Source organism: Falco naumanni, chromosome 5 (genome assembly GCF_017639655.2).
Source record: "Falco naumanni isolate bFalNau1 chromosome 5, bFalNau1.pat, whole genome shotgun sequence".
Taxonomy (NCBI): domain Eukaryota; kingdom Metazoa; phylum Chordata; class Aves; order Falconiformes; family Falconidae; genus Falco; species Falco naumanni.
Window position 1 is genome coordinate 405589 of NC_054058.1, and position 15778 is coordinate 421366.

At 46.5% G+C, this 15778-nt stretch overlaps 1 protein-coding gene across 1 annotated transcript; it reads left to right on the plus strand.

The window, feature by feature from the left end:
• The first annotated feature begins 10933 nt into the window (after window positions 1-10933).
• TMEM139 (transmembrane protein 139) lies at window positions 10934-15629 on the plus strand. Its single transcript, XM_040597053.1, has 3 exons — window positions 10934-11270; window positions 12294-12599; window positions 13872-15629. The coding sequence occupies exons 2-3, from the start codon at window positions 12352-12354 to the stop codon at window positions 14266-14268; spliced, it is 645 nt and encodes a 214-aa protein (XP_040452987.1). The 5' UTR covers window positions 10934-11270; window positions 12294-12351; the 3' UTR covers window positions 14269-15629.
• The last annotated feature ends 149 nt before the right edge of the window (window positions 15630-15778 follow it).

The following is a 15778-nucleotide window of genomic DNA, read 5'->3' on the forward strand; positions in this document are numbered from 1 at the left end:
CGCCGGGCACAGCGCACGCCGCGGGCCCCGTTCCGAACCCATCCGTTCTCCGAGCGGCCCGCAGCGACCCGGGGGATCTGCTCAACCCACAGCCGCAGGGCTGCAGCAAGCGGGAACGGTGCTGCGGCTTCTGGGGCGGGGGAGGGACTTGACGGGTTGGCGGCTTGCTCGGGCCGGGGCCGCAAACGGGCGGCGCGGGCTGCTCCGGCCGGTCCTCGGGACAATTCCGTCACAGAGCGCCGGGCAGTCACCGGGCAGTCACCCCCCGCCACCAGCCGCCCGGGGCGCGGCGTCAGGAGCCCAGGTAACGGGCCGCGTGCTGGCCAGCTGGTAACCGCGCTCAGGAGAGTCTAGCAGTGCGTGTGCCGCAGCAGAGAACAGCCCACGCTCGCTTTGACAAATATATAAGGTCTTAAAAGAAGCACTCCCTGGTATTCCATAAGGGAACGCCTACCACTTCGGAGCCATATGCTGACCCCAATCACTCAGAAAATCTGTTAATGAAGAATGTGGGGGATACCTTACTTGCCTGAATAGCTAAATATATATCCTGCTGCGTTTTGCAGTAGATACCACAGCAGGACACGGTTCCATTCGGGATGTGTGGTATACCATGTAGGTACCCATTAATTTATAAAATACATAATATAACCTGTCTATTGGCTCCGCAGTAAAAACTGAATCCACAGCTTCACCTTTCTGTATTACAGAGAAATGCTCCCTAAACCTTCTGGAGCACTGTCAGGCAACAAACACGTCCCACAAAATAGTGTTTCCACATCGTACTTACATGACCGAATAACCAAGGAGAAGGGATTCCATAGACCACGCTGTTAGGCACCTCACTGGCCTGGGTAGCGCTAAGAGCACAAACAACTGAACACCGCTGGAAAATCACCCTGCACAGAGCACTGTGGACAAGTGGGATTCCTGGACTGCACGGAGCTGGACTGCTACAATAAAAAAACCCCTCATAGATTGCAGTGACATCAGCACAGGATAAAGTGCATCCAGCCATTCTTAGACAGCAGTTGACAACTTGGCTGGAATAGGAGACATCCAGTCTCTAAACTCCTGGAAATTGTGGACCTGAAATAAAGAATGCCAGCAAAGCTTTGGTGGCACGTAACACAGAGACCATCCAGCAATCTTTTAACAGCAAGTAGAGCTCCTCTACCAAAATGAGGAGACTTAGATTTGTTGGTCAGTAAGTATTTCTACTGTGCTAGTGCTCAAACTCCAACTGGCTTGGTGTGAATGCTATGGAGAGAACTCAGAAGGGTCAACAGCTGAACCGGAGACTTCAGGAGCAGCAACAACAACCAGTTGCTCTCTCATCCTGTGGAGTTTTGCATGGGCATGTCAAATGTGGGGAAGCAGCTAACCACAGCCCCTTTGTTTACAATACTGGTATTTCATCTGTCACCAAAAAACCAGTAATTTTTCCCCCCTTGTCTTGTCCAAAGGCATACATCCAGTGCTGATTCAGAGACTATCAGGTTTTGTTCTGCACCATTTTCTGTGTGTTCTTCAAGCTGTTCCACTTCAGTTGTCTCTTACCCGCCTACCACGAAAACCTCTTACTGCAGCAATTTCCAGCCAAAACGTCTCCATCTAGAGAGCCACAATTCACAAGAAGCCTTCCTTTTGTCTACGGGTGGTTTTTATTTTGGAAACGTGTTTACAGTCAGATCCTACACTTCTTGTTTGACCTACCAGTTTCAACACAACCTGTAGGAAAAACATTCAGCCTGCAAATTAACAAAATATAACATAGGAGCATAAAATCTCTGGAAAGAGCTCTAGAAGTGTTCTAATGACTCATACTTTGGTCTTAATTACATTAAATCAGCCACTCGTAGTTTGCATGGAAATTAACGTATCTCTGCCTTCTCCAGCCCGGTGATGAAGTGTGTTGATCTGGTAGAAACTCATGTTGTCAGTTGCGTGTACTTGAGGTTTGGAAGTTTAGAAACTGTGACACAGACTTAAAGTTCACTGTAGCTGGGCTGCCGTGCAAGGACACTTCAGGGCAGGGCTGCAAGGGGAAAGGAGAAAGCAGAAGCAAGGATGCAGAAAGCTGTGGTGCTCAACATAAGCAAACATCTTTTGGGGATTTTGCATGAATACAGTTCAGAGCATCATTTGGCCTTCACAGTGCTCACAGGGAACTGATTGAACAAATCACCTTCACCCCACACATTCCTCATTCTGCCCTGTCCCCTACTTTGCAAATACAATCTCAAGAACAACAGCTGAACATGACATGGCCCAGAAAGCAGAGGAGTAAGCTCTCATGATGAAGGCCCTTTATCTTCTCTTCAGATGGCCCACTGTACATCCCTTAGCAATGGCTGAAGTAGAAATTTAGGAAGTCTGGATGACAGTCAGAGTTGGTGAGTAGCTTCTTGGTACGGTGGTGTGCTCACCCTGACTTCTGCTTAAGCAATAGCCACCAGTGGTGGTCATGGCGGCTGTGTCTGTCTTAAGTTGAAACTTGGGGAGACAGATAACAACACGTTGAGCCAGTCTGGGACTGGGATTGGATCCAGCCACACCGGGCTTCTCTCTGATAAGGAGTTTGGAAATCAAGGGGGTCCTTTCTGAACCTTGTGACTGAACAGGAGGGTCTCCCTGACGGTTCTGCCTGACCCTGTCCTCAGTGCAGTAAAAAATCAAGTGCATCTTGCCCCTGAATCTTGTTGAACCACTGTTGCATTTGACACTGAATTTTGTTAAACCACTGCTTTATATCAATAAAGTATATTGTTGCTTCTCTCTTACCAGTGAAGTGCATCACTCCATTCACAACAGATAAGCAGGAGAATCAGGGTGAAAATAGCACCACCATGTATCAAAGACTTGGAAACTTCATCAACATCACTGGCGACTTGTAAACTTTGTCAGTATCAATGGATCTACAGCCAGGTGTGGGCTGGAAAATTGTGAGAGATCTGGCTGTCACACACTGCCATACTTACAAGTGTGGGAAGTAAAGGGTCATATAAAGGTGATTCTGACAACAGGCTATTTATTATCCCTGGGTTTAATCAAGTGAGACAAAACTCAGAGGAAGCGGGGAGGAACAGGGGCGGCAGTGGACAAGAATAGACACCTCATTGGTAGTTCCAATATATTCAAGGAAGTCTCTTCAGCCAAAGCTGTGATCTCCCAGGCACTGAGTGTCAATGAGAGCTTTTCAACTAGTTAACACCGTCTCCTGAATCCCTCTGACATCTTTCAGCAGCAAGGGATTTTACAGAACAGTCTTATGAACCAGAGGTTGCCAATAGCCAGCAGACTTGACAACTCTTCTCAGGAAACAGTGGCACTGTTGTGTGGATCATCTTTGGCATCAAGTGTGACTTCAGTCCAACACAGATGTCTACGAACTCTGACCACTCGATCCTGAAATTCTCCCTTCATGGGCAAACTTCTCATGCTCGCAGAGAGACCCTTTGCAACCAGTCATCCCTTTTCTCATGCATACAGACATGACAAGCAAACTTGCACAGTTATCACCATCAGTAACTGCTGTCAACACCATCTGTTCAACCAGACATACACTTCATTCCACATACTGAGGGTTCTGGGGCTTTATTGCCTACAGTGAACAAGAAAGCTATCCCTCAGCAGCAGAAGCTTTGATTAAACAAGAGTTCCCCTTCACAAACAGTAGGAGTTGCTGTATCACTACTGCTGCTGCCTCAGGAAAAGCAGAAGTGGTGTATTGTTCTCCTGTCGCTGATTTACACACAGCAGCCTGCTCTGGCAGCGATAGGGCACAGTGCTCTTCACGGGACTGCTCCTGGAGCTGATGGCTGACCTTGGAAACAGTCATTCACTCCACAGGAAAAAACATCCCAAACACCTTCACAATGCCAAGCTAGAATGTACCAGGATAACGATTCAGATGCCATACAATCTGCAATCCCGCAGGGCACGATCATGGCACATACCAGAAATGCATTATGATGTGCTCTTGCTAATTTGGTGGTGTCCATTGGAAATGCAAATCCATGTTGGAACTGGATAAAACCTGTACATATCACTAAATAAACTGACAGCTCTCACACTGAGGAACCATGCCAAGGTAAAAGCTGTGTTCTTTTCAGGTCATGTTTTTCATAAAGTAACCATTTCCATTTGCTTGCATAAAGTAACCAAGAAAATGCTCTTTCACTGACCCCTATGAACACCTATTTGCACCGATCCAAACGAAATGTAACACTCATTTTTCCGGAGGCAGAGAAAGGAGCCCGTGGAGCTTCCTCTTCCAGAGGTGTGCTGCCTGTATGACTCGTGGCTGGAGCACAGCGCAGTGAAAACTGGCACTGAAACTAGCACTGGGACAAACCACATGCCTTTGGACGGACAACATCTAATGAAGCAAAAAAAGCGTCACTGTTATAGATCTAGTTTTCAAGCAAAACCTGCCTTTGTTAAAATAATTTTACTTTTTTTTTTTTTCTTTCGTATTTGTTTTCTTACCAAGTTGTCTCTCTCTGGCCTTCCGTACTCAAACTGTTCTGTGGCTTTGTCACACTTGCCTCAGACTATGAGCACCTTGGGCTCCTGGGATTCTGTGCTGCATCTGCTATAAAGCACAATGCTCAGAGAATGACCAATACTGGTATCAGCACTGTACTCTTTTATCTCCAGGGCATAGCTCATCAATAAAATACCTGTGAGCCCTTTTTCTGGCAACACCTCCCCTGTTCTCCCACCCCACTATTTACTGAAAGAATTTGAAGAAAGTGCGTTATGCAGTAGGAAAGTAAGAGTACCTGAGGGAGAGGCACTGTGGGTACCACCAGCAACAGCGAACCAAGCCAAATTCCTGCTCACCAAGCTACATTCTGCGACAGCAACTCCAACCTCTTTCTCCTCCTCTCATGCCTATTACTTTTCAATCCACAATTATTTAGTATTTACAATACTAATATTGTACAATATTGTACAATAATACTGTACAATATTGTACAATATTGTACAATAATAATACAATAAAATAAAGTATTATTTAGTATATACAATGAGTTTCACAGCTGCTATATTTTAATGTTGGGTGGTGATTCCTCAGCATCTCAGGTATGCTTCCCTAGCAGAACCATCTAAAGCTGTTGAAAGGAAAAGGGCATCCTCCATCCTTCAGCACAGAAATAGGCCATGAGGTCCTTTCTCCTCTCTTGTGGCTATACTGGTGCTTCCAGCAGGTTTGCATGCCTGTTAGTTTACTAACCCAACATAAAATAGCACTTTTTTCCTTCTTACTTGGTTAGTTTTACGCCCTGCTAGCAATTCAGAACATGTCAGGGAAGGCTCCAGTGCATAACAGGTTTGGCAACATAAGCAGCAAGAGTATGTCCTAGGACCAGGGAGGAAGATCGAGAACAGGATGTCTGTGGCATTTACACATCAACTTTTCTCACTGCATCTCACATCCTTTGGCTGAAACCCTGCCCATTTTGGAATGGTGAAATTACACCTGGAGAAAAGAAATGCACTGTTCTATAGTAAAACAGATCAGAGTATACAGGTCTTATTTTCTCTTATTTCCAGACACACCTAGTACAGTCTACAATGACAGCAAATGTTCTTCCCATGTTCTTTTAACTGTTCTCAATCGATTCCTTAATTTCATCTTGAAACTATTCCTTTCTGCTCGCTTGCTCTTCCCATGCTAGGTATTCCACTTGATTCTTTCACCATATTCCAGGAACAGGATCTTAACTGCCCTCATTCTCCTTCACCTTTAGTCACAGGCAAGTTGTCTCCTCCTCTGTCTGATCCACATGAGGAGCTCTAAATTAACACAAAAGAGGGGTCACTGTAGTATTCCATTTAGCAGCATTACAGTCACCAGGGTGAATTCCTCCAAAAGAGTGCACGCCACCCGTCTACAACCTGTACGCAACAGTGTCTGCTCCTTCACCAGCAGAAGCACTGCCATGTGCAGAGATTCTGCACAAGTATACAAAGTTCCCCAACACAAAGTAAATAATACAGACCAGATCGGGCTCTGTCATCACACTAAACCAGCTGCAGAAAGTTCTACTGATGTGAATGAAACCTCACAGTTTTAAAGCCCCTGCCCTAAGGAGACCTCAGAACAAAAAAGATGAAGTTTCTAGCCTTCACTTTCTTTTTTTTGCAGAGAAAAAGTGAAATATGTGACATAAGTGAATTTAAAAGGCTGTAATAGGAGATAAAAACCATCATATATCACAGCCTTGGTAAATGCTTGTTACTTTTCTGTCCTTCTCATGACAGAAGAGGAGGTGCTGCTTTGTTAATTTTAAATACTTAGGAACTTTAGGTGTGCAGACAGCCCTGAAAACACTCCTCACCTTGAATGTGACGCCCCGACTTTCAGAAAAGAGAAATCCACAGTTCTGTGCAACATAACAAGTGTCTCTGAGCCTCTGTAGGTCGATGCTTTTCAGGTATCCCTGAGCCACCTGAGGAGCCAGGAGCAGCAGCAGATACTCTCCTTGCAGTATCAGTCCTTCTGTAACCACATCTGAACCCTGATCAAAAGAGAAGAGCCATGGCAGGTAGAAGACAATGATGCCAAAAAAACACCATACAGTGACTACACATACTATAACTTTCAACCATTGTCCTGTAAGAACTGGAATAAGCTGGGAGACAAAAGGAGATTGCCGGCTTCCAACAAATATATGAACATTCAGCTATGGAAGGTCAAGAACAACTGGGTTTCTCAAAGTTACACAAAGTTTTTGGACACCCGAGCATAGACATAGCTTCCTTTGGCTTTTGCTTTCTCCTGCTCAAGTCATTATACTGACCAGAAACACATCAACCCTAGTTCATGGCTGCCCCATGACCTCTGCAGATACAACGTCATCGTGCTCCTGAACAGAAAAATCACAGTCATATTTCACAAAGGTGACTAGGCAGAACCTGGGAGACAAAAGGAGAGGCCACCCAGACAGGAGAAGGCGGTTTGGTAGCACTTTGTCCCCAGTACGTGCTCAGGCTCTCAGGAACTGCTTCAGGACAAGGTTATAGGGAAGAATGTACTTAGTGATTACAGGGAGATTAATCATGCTGTGGTATGTATGTCACAAGCCCTTGGGAATAAAGCAAGCTTCTCTGCATACGAGCTGATAAGTGAGCTTACTGCAGGTACGCAGTTAATTAGTAGCAGTCTGGGCAGGAGGGAGAGTAGATAGTGAGATGGAACAGGGGAAAGGTGAAATGCTTCCTAGGGACTGGATGGAGAACAACGATCAGCAGTGAGATACTGCAAGAAAGGAAGAATAAAGAGAAGGAAATCTGTGCTCTCAACTAAAGAAAACTGCTGTTAAATGAAGCCGAGTCCCCACAGCATGACTGAACAAGGGAGAATGGAAAGCTTTTGTAAAAACACCCCTACTGCACATGAAAGGGAGGCAGTGTCGGACGGCAGTGGAAGTGTCCTCGTCTACTCTTCCTGACTTCTTCCCCTCGTTTCACAAACACGGCATAGTGACACCTCTCAGGCCCTGCCTGAGCCCCATTTTCTGAATCTTATAACCAAAAACCTCCTGATGCAGCTATGTGACCAATTTTTCTTTGTTATGGACACCCTGCCCCACCCCCCCACCCCGCCGGTAACCAATGACAGTCTGAACCAGACCATGAAGAGACTCAGAATGGGGCAGACAGGTAAAGATTTCGGAAGTCCTTCAGAAATGCCAAAAGGCCTCATATAGAAGCACCGTGTTGCTAGCAATCATATTGCAAAGGTTAGTTCACAGTTCATCCTGCTTTGTCCCCTTAGGTCCACAAAGCAGTCAGTGTCACATTCATAAATGCATCCAACCAATGCTTTCACACCTGCATGGCAATTACCGCTCTTGTAAATGCATAAAAATAATTCCTAAAGGTTCAGCCCAGTCATCCATGCAACTCCATGGGTAAAATGTATAGGAGTTACCGAACTCTGAACTTCAACTAAAATAAACTGAATACAAGCAACAACTAATGCAGCAGAGACACCTACCATTTTTAGCCTTTTTCATTCTGATATTTCATAACTATGTCTATAAATATTTTTTTAAATGGTGCACTGATCAAAACTACTACACAAATTTACAGCAGAACCTGTATCTTTCTATCCATCCACAAATGAAATACAGCCTTTCCCATCACAGAGGTAGTTTTCCACCAAACAATGAAGAATTTTTTCACCTGACTTTCTCCTAACTTAGCAAAAAGGTCCAGCCCAAAGCAGCCATGTGCCCACTCCTCACCAGAGAACGTGCAGAAGAGCGAAGTGCCTCAGCTCCCTCCACACAGCTTACAGAAGGGTAAGTGCCTCCTGTGGGTACTTACAACAGGCATTCAACAACAGTCAGGTTGTTGGGGGAATTTCGTGATACTCAGTGCAAGTACCAGAGCTGGGAGTTGCCTAAAGTCATCAGGCTGAACTGGAAATCCCTGATGTAATTAACAGGATTTGCTGAGGACAAGATGATTCTTAGATTCTACTCTTTTCTGTGGGGCTTGCTCCATCAAAGAAGGAAGAAATTCCTTCCCCTCCAGTGGGGCTGGGCTGACCAAACCATGCCCGCGGCAGCCCTGGCAGTCATTCCTGCGCTCCCCTCTTCCCCTCCAGCACTCTAGCTATGCATTCCCATTGCTTGCCTCAAATGGGAATCTAGTGGTTAGATGATCTGTTGGTGACAAGCTTCAGCCCACTAAATTCACTCTAAAAAAACCATAAATATTTTCCCGCCGGCTGAGGCAGCTGAGCTGGCCCAGCAAGAGATCGGCCGAGCTGTAGGATCACTGCAAGGAGGACAGGAGGAGATGAAGAAGAGGCAGGCAGGGGAAAGGACTACCATGTTCTGCAGCGATTATCTATTAGGTTTGTTCAGCTGCCTTGTCAAACCACACTTTTGCTCGCTACTTCAAAAGGTAGAACCCTATTCTCTGAAAATTCACTGCTAGAATCCTTACAGCGATGATGCTCTTGTATTACAGTAGCTTAGTAAACAGAACACTTAGCCAGCATTTGTAGGTTATTTTAATTCCCTTCTCAACCCTGCGGGATGTAAATCTTCTCTCTCTAAGGAACAGTGCTAACGGCCACCAGCAACCCCAGTTAGAAGGAAGCTGTTGTTAGCACCGAGGCGTCCGGACCCCGCCACAGCTCAGGTATGCTTTCTGGGTAGAGAGGCTGCGGGAACAGTTTTGTCCAGTCTTCCTTAGCAGTTAAGGTGTTCTCCACACTGGGCAATCCCAAAATTGAAAGAGCTGTAGGAAACAAATTGGTTTTCCCATTTAAATTTCAGCCTTGCAAAATGACATGCTACCGTGCACCAGAAGCCTGACTTGCTCCCCTTCACATGGAAGTTAATTTTGGCATCTTCAAAGGAGTTCTCTTGAAAGTGAAGAATGGGTAACAACCAGACCTGACAGTCCTGTATCTGTCAGCAGTCAAAAAGGCAATTATAAGGGAAGAAATATTCGAAACATAGGAACATTGACAAGTCTGGGCTAGATGTGGAGATCACCTGGTCCAACCTCCCACTGAAAGCAGAGCCTTAAGACTCAGCTGCACCTTGAATATTTCCAGCCAAGGTGATTCCTCCAATTTTCTGGGCAAGTAATGGCAACGTTTTGCTGTTTTCACATTAAAGACTTTTTTTTTCTTAAATCCAGAGGCACTTACCCTCTTTCTATTGCCTCTTGTCCTGTCACCATGTGCCCTCATGAAGAGTACCTCCCTCCTCTCCGTAACTACCTACCAGACGTGGTAAAACTGTGAGCAGACACTCAGCACCTGCCCAAGCCTTCTCTCCTCTAGGCTGTACAAACCCAGCTCCTTACGTTCTCAGAGTTCTCCAACCCTCAAATGATATTGGTGGCAATTCACCAGACCATATCCAATGTTTCAATCTCTCTCTTGAACTGGGGGGACCAAAACTGTATGCAATATTCCAGGTGTGTCCTAGCAAATGCTGAGTAGAGTAGAATAATCACATCCCTTGATTTACTATTACTGATCTCTTCTCCCTGGTATCCAGTGATAGGATGTGTGGGAATGGTTCAAAGCTGCGCCAGGGGAGGTTTAGACTGGACATGGGGAAGCATTTCTTTACCAAGAGCTGGTCAAACCCTGGAACAGGCTTTCTGGAGAGCTGCTTGATGCTCCATGCCTGTCAGTGTCTAACAGGCGTTTGGACAGTGCCCTTAATAACATGATCTAACCTTTGGTCAGCCCTGAATTGGTCAGGCAGTTGGACTAGATGATTGTTGTAGGTCCCTGCCAAATGAAATAGTTTATTCTATTCTATTCTATTCTATTCTATTCTATTCTATTCTATTCTATTCTATTCTATTCTATTCTATTCTATTCTATTCTATTCTATTCTATTCTATTCTATTCTATTCTATTCTATTCTATTCTACTCTATTTTATTCTATTCTATTTTCAGATACACTCTAAAGGTTCAGGTGGTACCAGACTTCACAAAGTAATTCAGTACCTCTTCTTTTGCTTATCAGTACCCTTCATTCCCAGATACATCAGGGGGCAAAAAGGATTTTAACTCAGCTCTCCGTGAAACAATAACCCATTGCCTCCTTTTTTCCTTTTGTTTGTAAAATCAAAAAGGGCAAAACCCAACACCTGACAAACAGCCCCTAATCAGGATAGAAAAACGTACAGATTTGTGCTTTACAGAACTGATAAAAAGATTTATCTGGAGGCCGTGTGACGTGGGCTGGGCCAGCAGCCCTTCTGAGACAGGGATCAGGATTCCTCTGCTGTGCGGGGGACACACATAATTTTCAGGGCAGTTTCTCTCACCCAAGCAAAGCGGACCAAACAGCTCCAACACAGGTAAGCACTCCCCCACTGCTCACTCCGCCCTCTTCCCGAATGAGTTTCCTGCTTCTGTGGGACAGACCTGGGAGAGCTGCAACAGAGCAGAAGGTGTGTGATCGTCTAGAAATTGCTTTGGATTCAGAACCTGGGAAAACGAGGTTCTAGTTTTCTGCTCAGAATTTGTACCACGGGATCTTCCATCGTTTCCTATCTTCCCACATTCACTAGTTTACAGCTTTTAGTTTCAACAGAAACCTTTGCTGCCTCCCTACCAGAAAATTCAAAAGGAGGAAGGGAGAGTTTTACTGGTGTCCCATACTCAGGTCTGAAGGGGAAGAAGCGGGGGCAAAAGAGCTTGCACATTTTTCCTTGTGATGAAGAGAGAAGTTAAAGCATGACTGCTCCTACCTACCAAACCCCCTCTCTGGTAAGTATATGCTGGAAAAGAATGTATTTCTTTTTCTGGCATTTGTGTATATACATCTATCTATTTTTGCTGTAACAAGGGAATGCATGTAGTGTGCAAAAGCACAAAGTTTAACGTGGAACTATATAAAATTGTTTGTTTGGAGATGCATGTTCATAAAAAATAAGCCCACTGTCATGCTTTTTTCCTTCAAAGGGGTCTTCATCAAAATGGTGGGATTTATGTAGGTTAGTATAACACCTGCAAGATGACCCCTTAATTACAGTATGCTTGCATACCACAGAACCCTGGTGCTCATTCCATACTGACTGCACGCAGCACCTGGGGCACTCTTTTTCACAGAGATGGGGTTTGGAACGGCGGACAGGAGGGGCTCTCCTGATTGAGGATGGTGCAAGAAAGCACATCCACAGAAAAAGAACTGAGGATATAGGCTAATATTGAACCGCATGTCCACGTTTGGCAAAACCAGACATACCCCAGCTGTATCTAGCACCTGAAGTAAAGTTATTGCTGCAGCACTACACTGAAGCCAGACACTTGTTCCGCTGGGGCAGACGGCCCCATGAATAAGGCTGGTTTTCTTCCGGGATCTGACCTAGTGTCTGAATGTTCATTATGCAAGGTACAAATGTCCTAGAGTTAACCTCTGGAGTGTTCTGTGTCTCATTTTTGTAGTAAGCTCAGACCTGCACCGCAGACTGCTCTGAGTTCCATTAAGAAGCCAGACTTTTTTAGATAACCCTGGCAATAAGTGCTGATGGTCTATTTATGCATTTTACGTCTTGCAATTGTGTGTCCGCGTGTTCCCATTGTCAATGAGCATTTGTGTAGGAAATTCTAGTACGCTTATATCGGCATGCATATATGCACAGGTTTCCCAGGCTTATGACATACGTCCATAGCTGCGTGTTCTCATGATGGTGTCGACCAGAGTGCCTATGTTCTTATTTTGGTTGCGATACTTGTGCTGTGTTTGGATACTCATGCTTCATGTTGCAAAAACTATTCTGCCTTCCACAGATGTCTGTCCCCTTAACCGCTCACCTGTTGTCAGCTGCCTGCTGCCTCCTTTCTTGCCATGTGGTTAGAGACACACTGGAAGAACATCCGCCAAACCCTGCTGCTTCTGTTCACCGCTGCTCTTCTCATCGGGGTCACCATGCTGGCCATCTCATCTAACATCAACCCAGTGGGCTATTTCTTCCTGGGGGTAGGGGGCGTGTGCCTCATCGGCTACTTGCTGAGTGTGTTTGTCGAGTGTTACCTGAGCAATCAGCACCGACGTGATGCGAATGAGACGCCTCCAAATAGGCAAAGCCAAGCAGGGTAAGGAGCAACTCGGCTACCCCTCTTGCTATAACTCTCCTCAGCCGTGGCCATTTTACGTATTGGTTTGCTGCCTTTCCCCTAGGGCACCAAACACAGAGTTCATTCCAGAAGAAAAAGGTTCTTTTTAGGTTGTTTTTCTTCATTCTTCAGGTGGAGGTTGCAAACATCTATGCCGTGCATGTCCTGTGTCTTGTCCGATGTATTTTCTTCCCCACCATGAGCTGATCCACTAACTATTTCCAAGGTTAAACAGATCTGGGCCCAGTTTTATTTTCCTTTGAGTAATCAAGCCTTGCCAAACAATGAGTCAGACAAGGAAAAAGAAAAAACGCTGAAGCAATACGGAATCTTAGCTGGGTTTAGCTCTATAAACCTTATCTCCAGAGCACATGTTCCTCGGCAAACTTTTGAAAAGGGACCTGTAACTGGGTGTGTTTCCAGTCTCAAAAGCCCGACTTGCCACTGATAAACCCTGATTCTGAGAGGCTCTGAGTGCTCCCACATCTCTTTGGCTTCATGTACATTTGCAGGTTCTCAGCATCACCCAATTTAACCCCGATTTGCCTGCTGTAATTGAAGAATTTAATTTTGTATCTTTGCTTCCTTGTCTGTAAAATCCAGGTAATCATTACCTACATCTATAAATGACCTGACATTCTCAACTACAGGGTTTGTAGGAGGGTAAAAATGTCATAATGTGTTTATTTTTAGAAAGACTACATAAAAAGAAGTCTACATTGGGCTTTGCTAGCTTGGAGGGTGTGCTAGAAGAAAGTCAGTATCTATTTGTTTAAAAATATGACCTACAAAGAAAAATGTTTCTAAAGTAACATTTTTTCTCTGCAGGTACTCTTTTTAACACAGACTAACTAGTCCTTGTTTAAACTAAATGAAAATACTTAATTTTCTCCACTCCTTAAAAACAGATGAACATTGAGCTAACGTATTAAAAAAGCAAGGTCCTGTGCTATTCCAAGAAGTAATTAGCAGTTAGTAATTCTTAGTAATAAACTGTAACTGGCAGGAGATTCTAGAGGAGGGGCAGCGGGGTAAGCCCAGGACGTGGGGCTGGGTGGCGGGGGATGCTGGCCCTGGGAGCGATGCTCCGCGCTGGGGGTCACACAGCAGCGCCAGGCAGGAGGGACAGCCTGCCACAGCCCCGGCTGGGTTCGTGGCACGGTCCCCACAGCAGCTTACCCAGACTACCTGCCTCTGCATTAACAGCAATAAAATAACCAGTGCAACTGCCTTTCCCCTCTTGGTGCCCAGGGTGAACGCTGCCTACGAAGCGCCCACCTATGAGGAGGTGATGACCACATCAGTTCCAGCAATATGGACGATTGCCTCCAACCCAGGCTCGGTGCCCTCCCCGCTGAGCGAGCCTCCTCCTTACAACGCAGTTATTGAATCGTCCTCCCGAGAGGAGATGACGGTGGAGGCTCTCAGGGTGTCGGTGGCATCAGAGCCCGAGGCAGGCGCAGGCTCCAGGCTCCAGCTGCAGCTGGTGCTGCCCCCGAGGCTGCAGCGCTTTGTTTCCGACATCCATGAAGTGAAAGGCATTGAGGAGAGGTTTGAGCCGCTGGCGCCACTCACTCCACCACCTGCTTATGAGACTGCCATCAATGATGATGTCTTCGAAGATGCTTTCCAGCCTACCATGCTATGATTAATTTCACCTTCCGTGACTGCAGAACCAATCCTCCACCCCAATACAGGATGGTCCTAGAGGGAAGGTGAAAGAGCTGAGATTTTTCACACCTGGAACTGCAGAAGTTTGTCTCACCATTCTTACAACCAGAGTGGAGAGACAGACGCAGCTTCTAATGTCACTAGAATCTTTTTGCACAAAATATCAATCAATGCAATACCACAACACTGTCTCGGCAGATACGTAGAACCACTGTGAGGACAGTTGTGTTCTCAGTGGCACCAGTTCTCAAACAGGAGATGCACCTTCCTGGGGGAGGAGAGGGAACCACGAGAGAGGACAAGGTTGCCAAAGGACCTCTGAAGGACTGTGGGATGCAGCCAGAAGCTGCCTGGGGAAGGGGGGGGGGGGACAGAAGCTGCACCGAGGCAGTTCTACCTGCGCATTGCAAACAGCAGCACTGCTGAGAGCTGTGCAGTCACCAGCCACCCTAAAATCCCTGCAGAGTGACCGAGGCTGCTGTTTCACAGCAATACAGATCTATGGTCTGTGCTGCTTGTTGCTACTCCCCTGTTGCACCTTCTCCACATCCTCGCTGCACTGCGTGGGAGCGCAGCTGGGGGGAGGCTGGTGGGCCTCCTTCATCTGCCTGGTACCTGGCATTTGGGGTTGAAGCGCTGAAGGCAAACGTGGCACCAGGAATGACTTCTGTGGTTCACCAGGTCCTCATCCCACCCGGCCCGCCATGGTGGGCAAGAGGGAGATAATAGCAATGTGTCACCCATGAGAGTGGCCAGCAGTGGGATGCACCCACAGAGGCATCCTCTGCCTGCACTGCTGCCCTTCACAGCCCCACGGGGGAGGGGAGGGGGTTCTGCTGCCCTACAGACCCACCCAAGCAGGTGGCTCACTGTACTTCACTGTCCTCATGGCCAGCGTTTGTGCAGAAAGGCACACGCTCCTCCGATTCTCTGTAGCTGTGCACGGAAGCTTCTTGTCAGCCCCAGGAGGGGCCACCTGCCTGCTGAGGCCACAGCCGAGGGCACCTGAGTCACAGCCCCAGCGCGCTCGCCGTCCTTGTCACGGTGGCTCTGCGTCACAGCCAGTGCAAGCTGCCAGCGAGTGACACTGGCAGGCTCTGCAGCGTCACGGCCGTCTGCAGTACACAGACTGACACAGGCCTGGGCAATGTCCAAAGCAAAAATAAAAATGCGGTGGCCTGAACCTCCTCATGGTGGGGAGCAGCAGCTGTCACAGCCTTGTCTCATGCAACTGCATTGTCTTTAATTCATATGAGGAACCATCAAACCGTAAGCAAATAAATTATTTCTTGTTTCTTTATAGTTCAAAGGAAAAAAAAAGACCTTTAATGTTGTTTACAAATAAATGAGACTGTATTAAAAATGCCTGGTGGCCTCATCAGTTTTTCTTCCCAAAAGAAGCACCCCACAAAGCCACGCTCTTGTGTGCGCTCTGCTTACTGGGTGGCCTTGCCCTAGAACGGGGGACCCCAGCCGCTCGGTATCGC

Excerpts from the sequence above, each read along its gene's own strand:
- TMEM139 (XM_040597053.1), top strand. The coding sequence starts at position 12,352 with ATGTGGTTAGAGACACACTGGAAGAACATCCGCCAAACCCTGCTGCTT. Across the intron at positions 12,600-13,871 it reads AATAGGCAAAGCCAAGCAGG|GGTGAACGCTGCCTACGAAG; the intron begins GTAAGGAGCAAC and ends CTTGGTGCCCAG.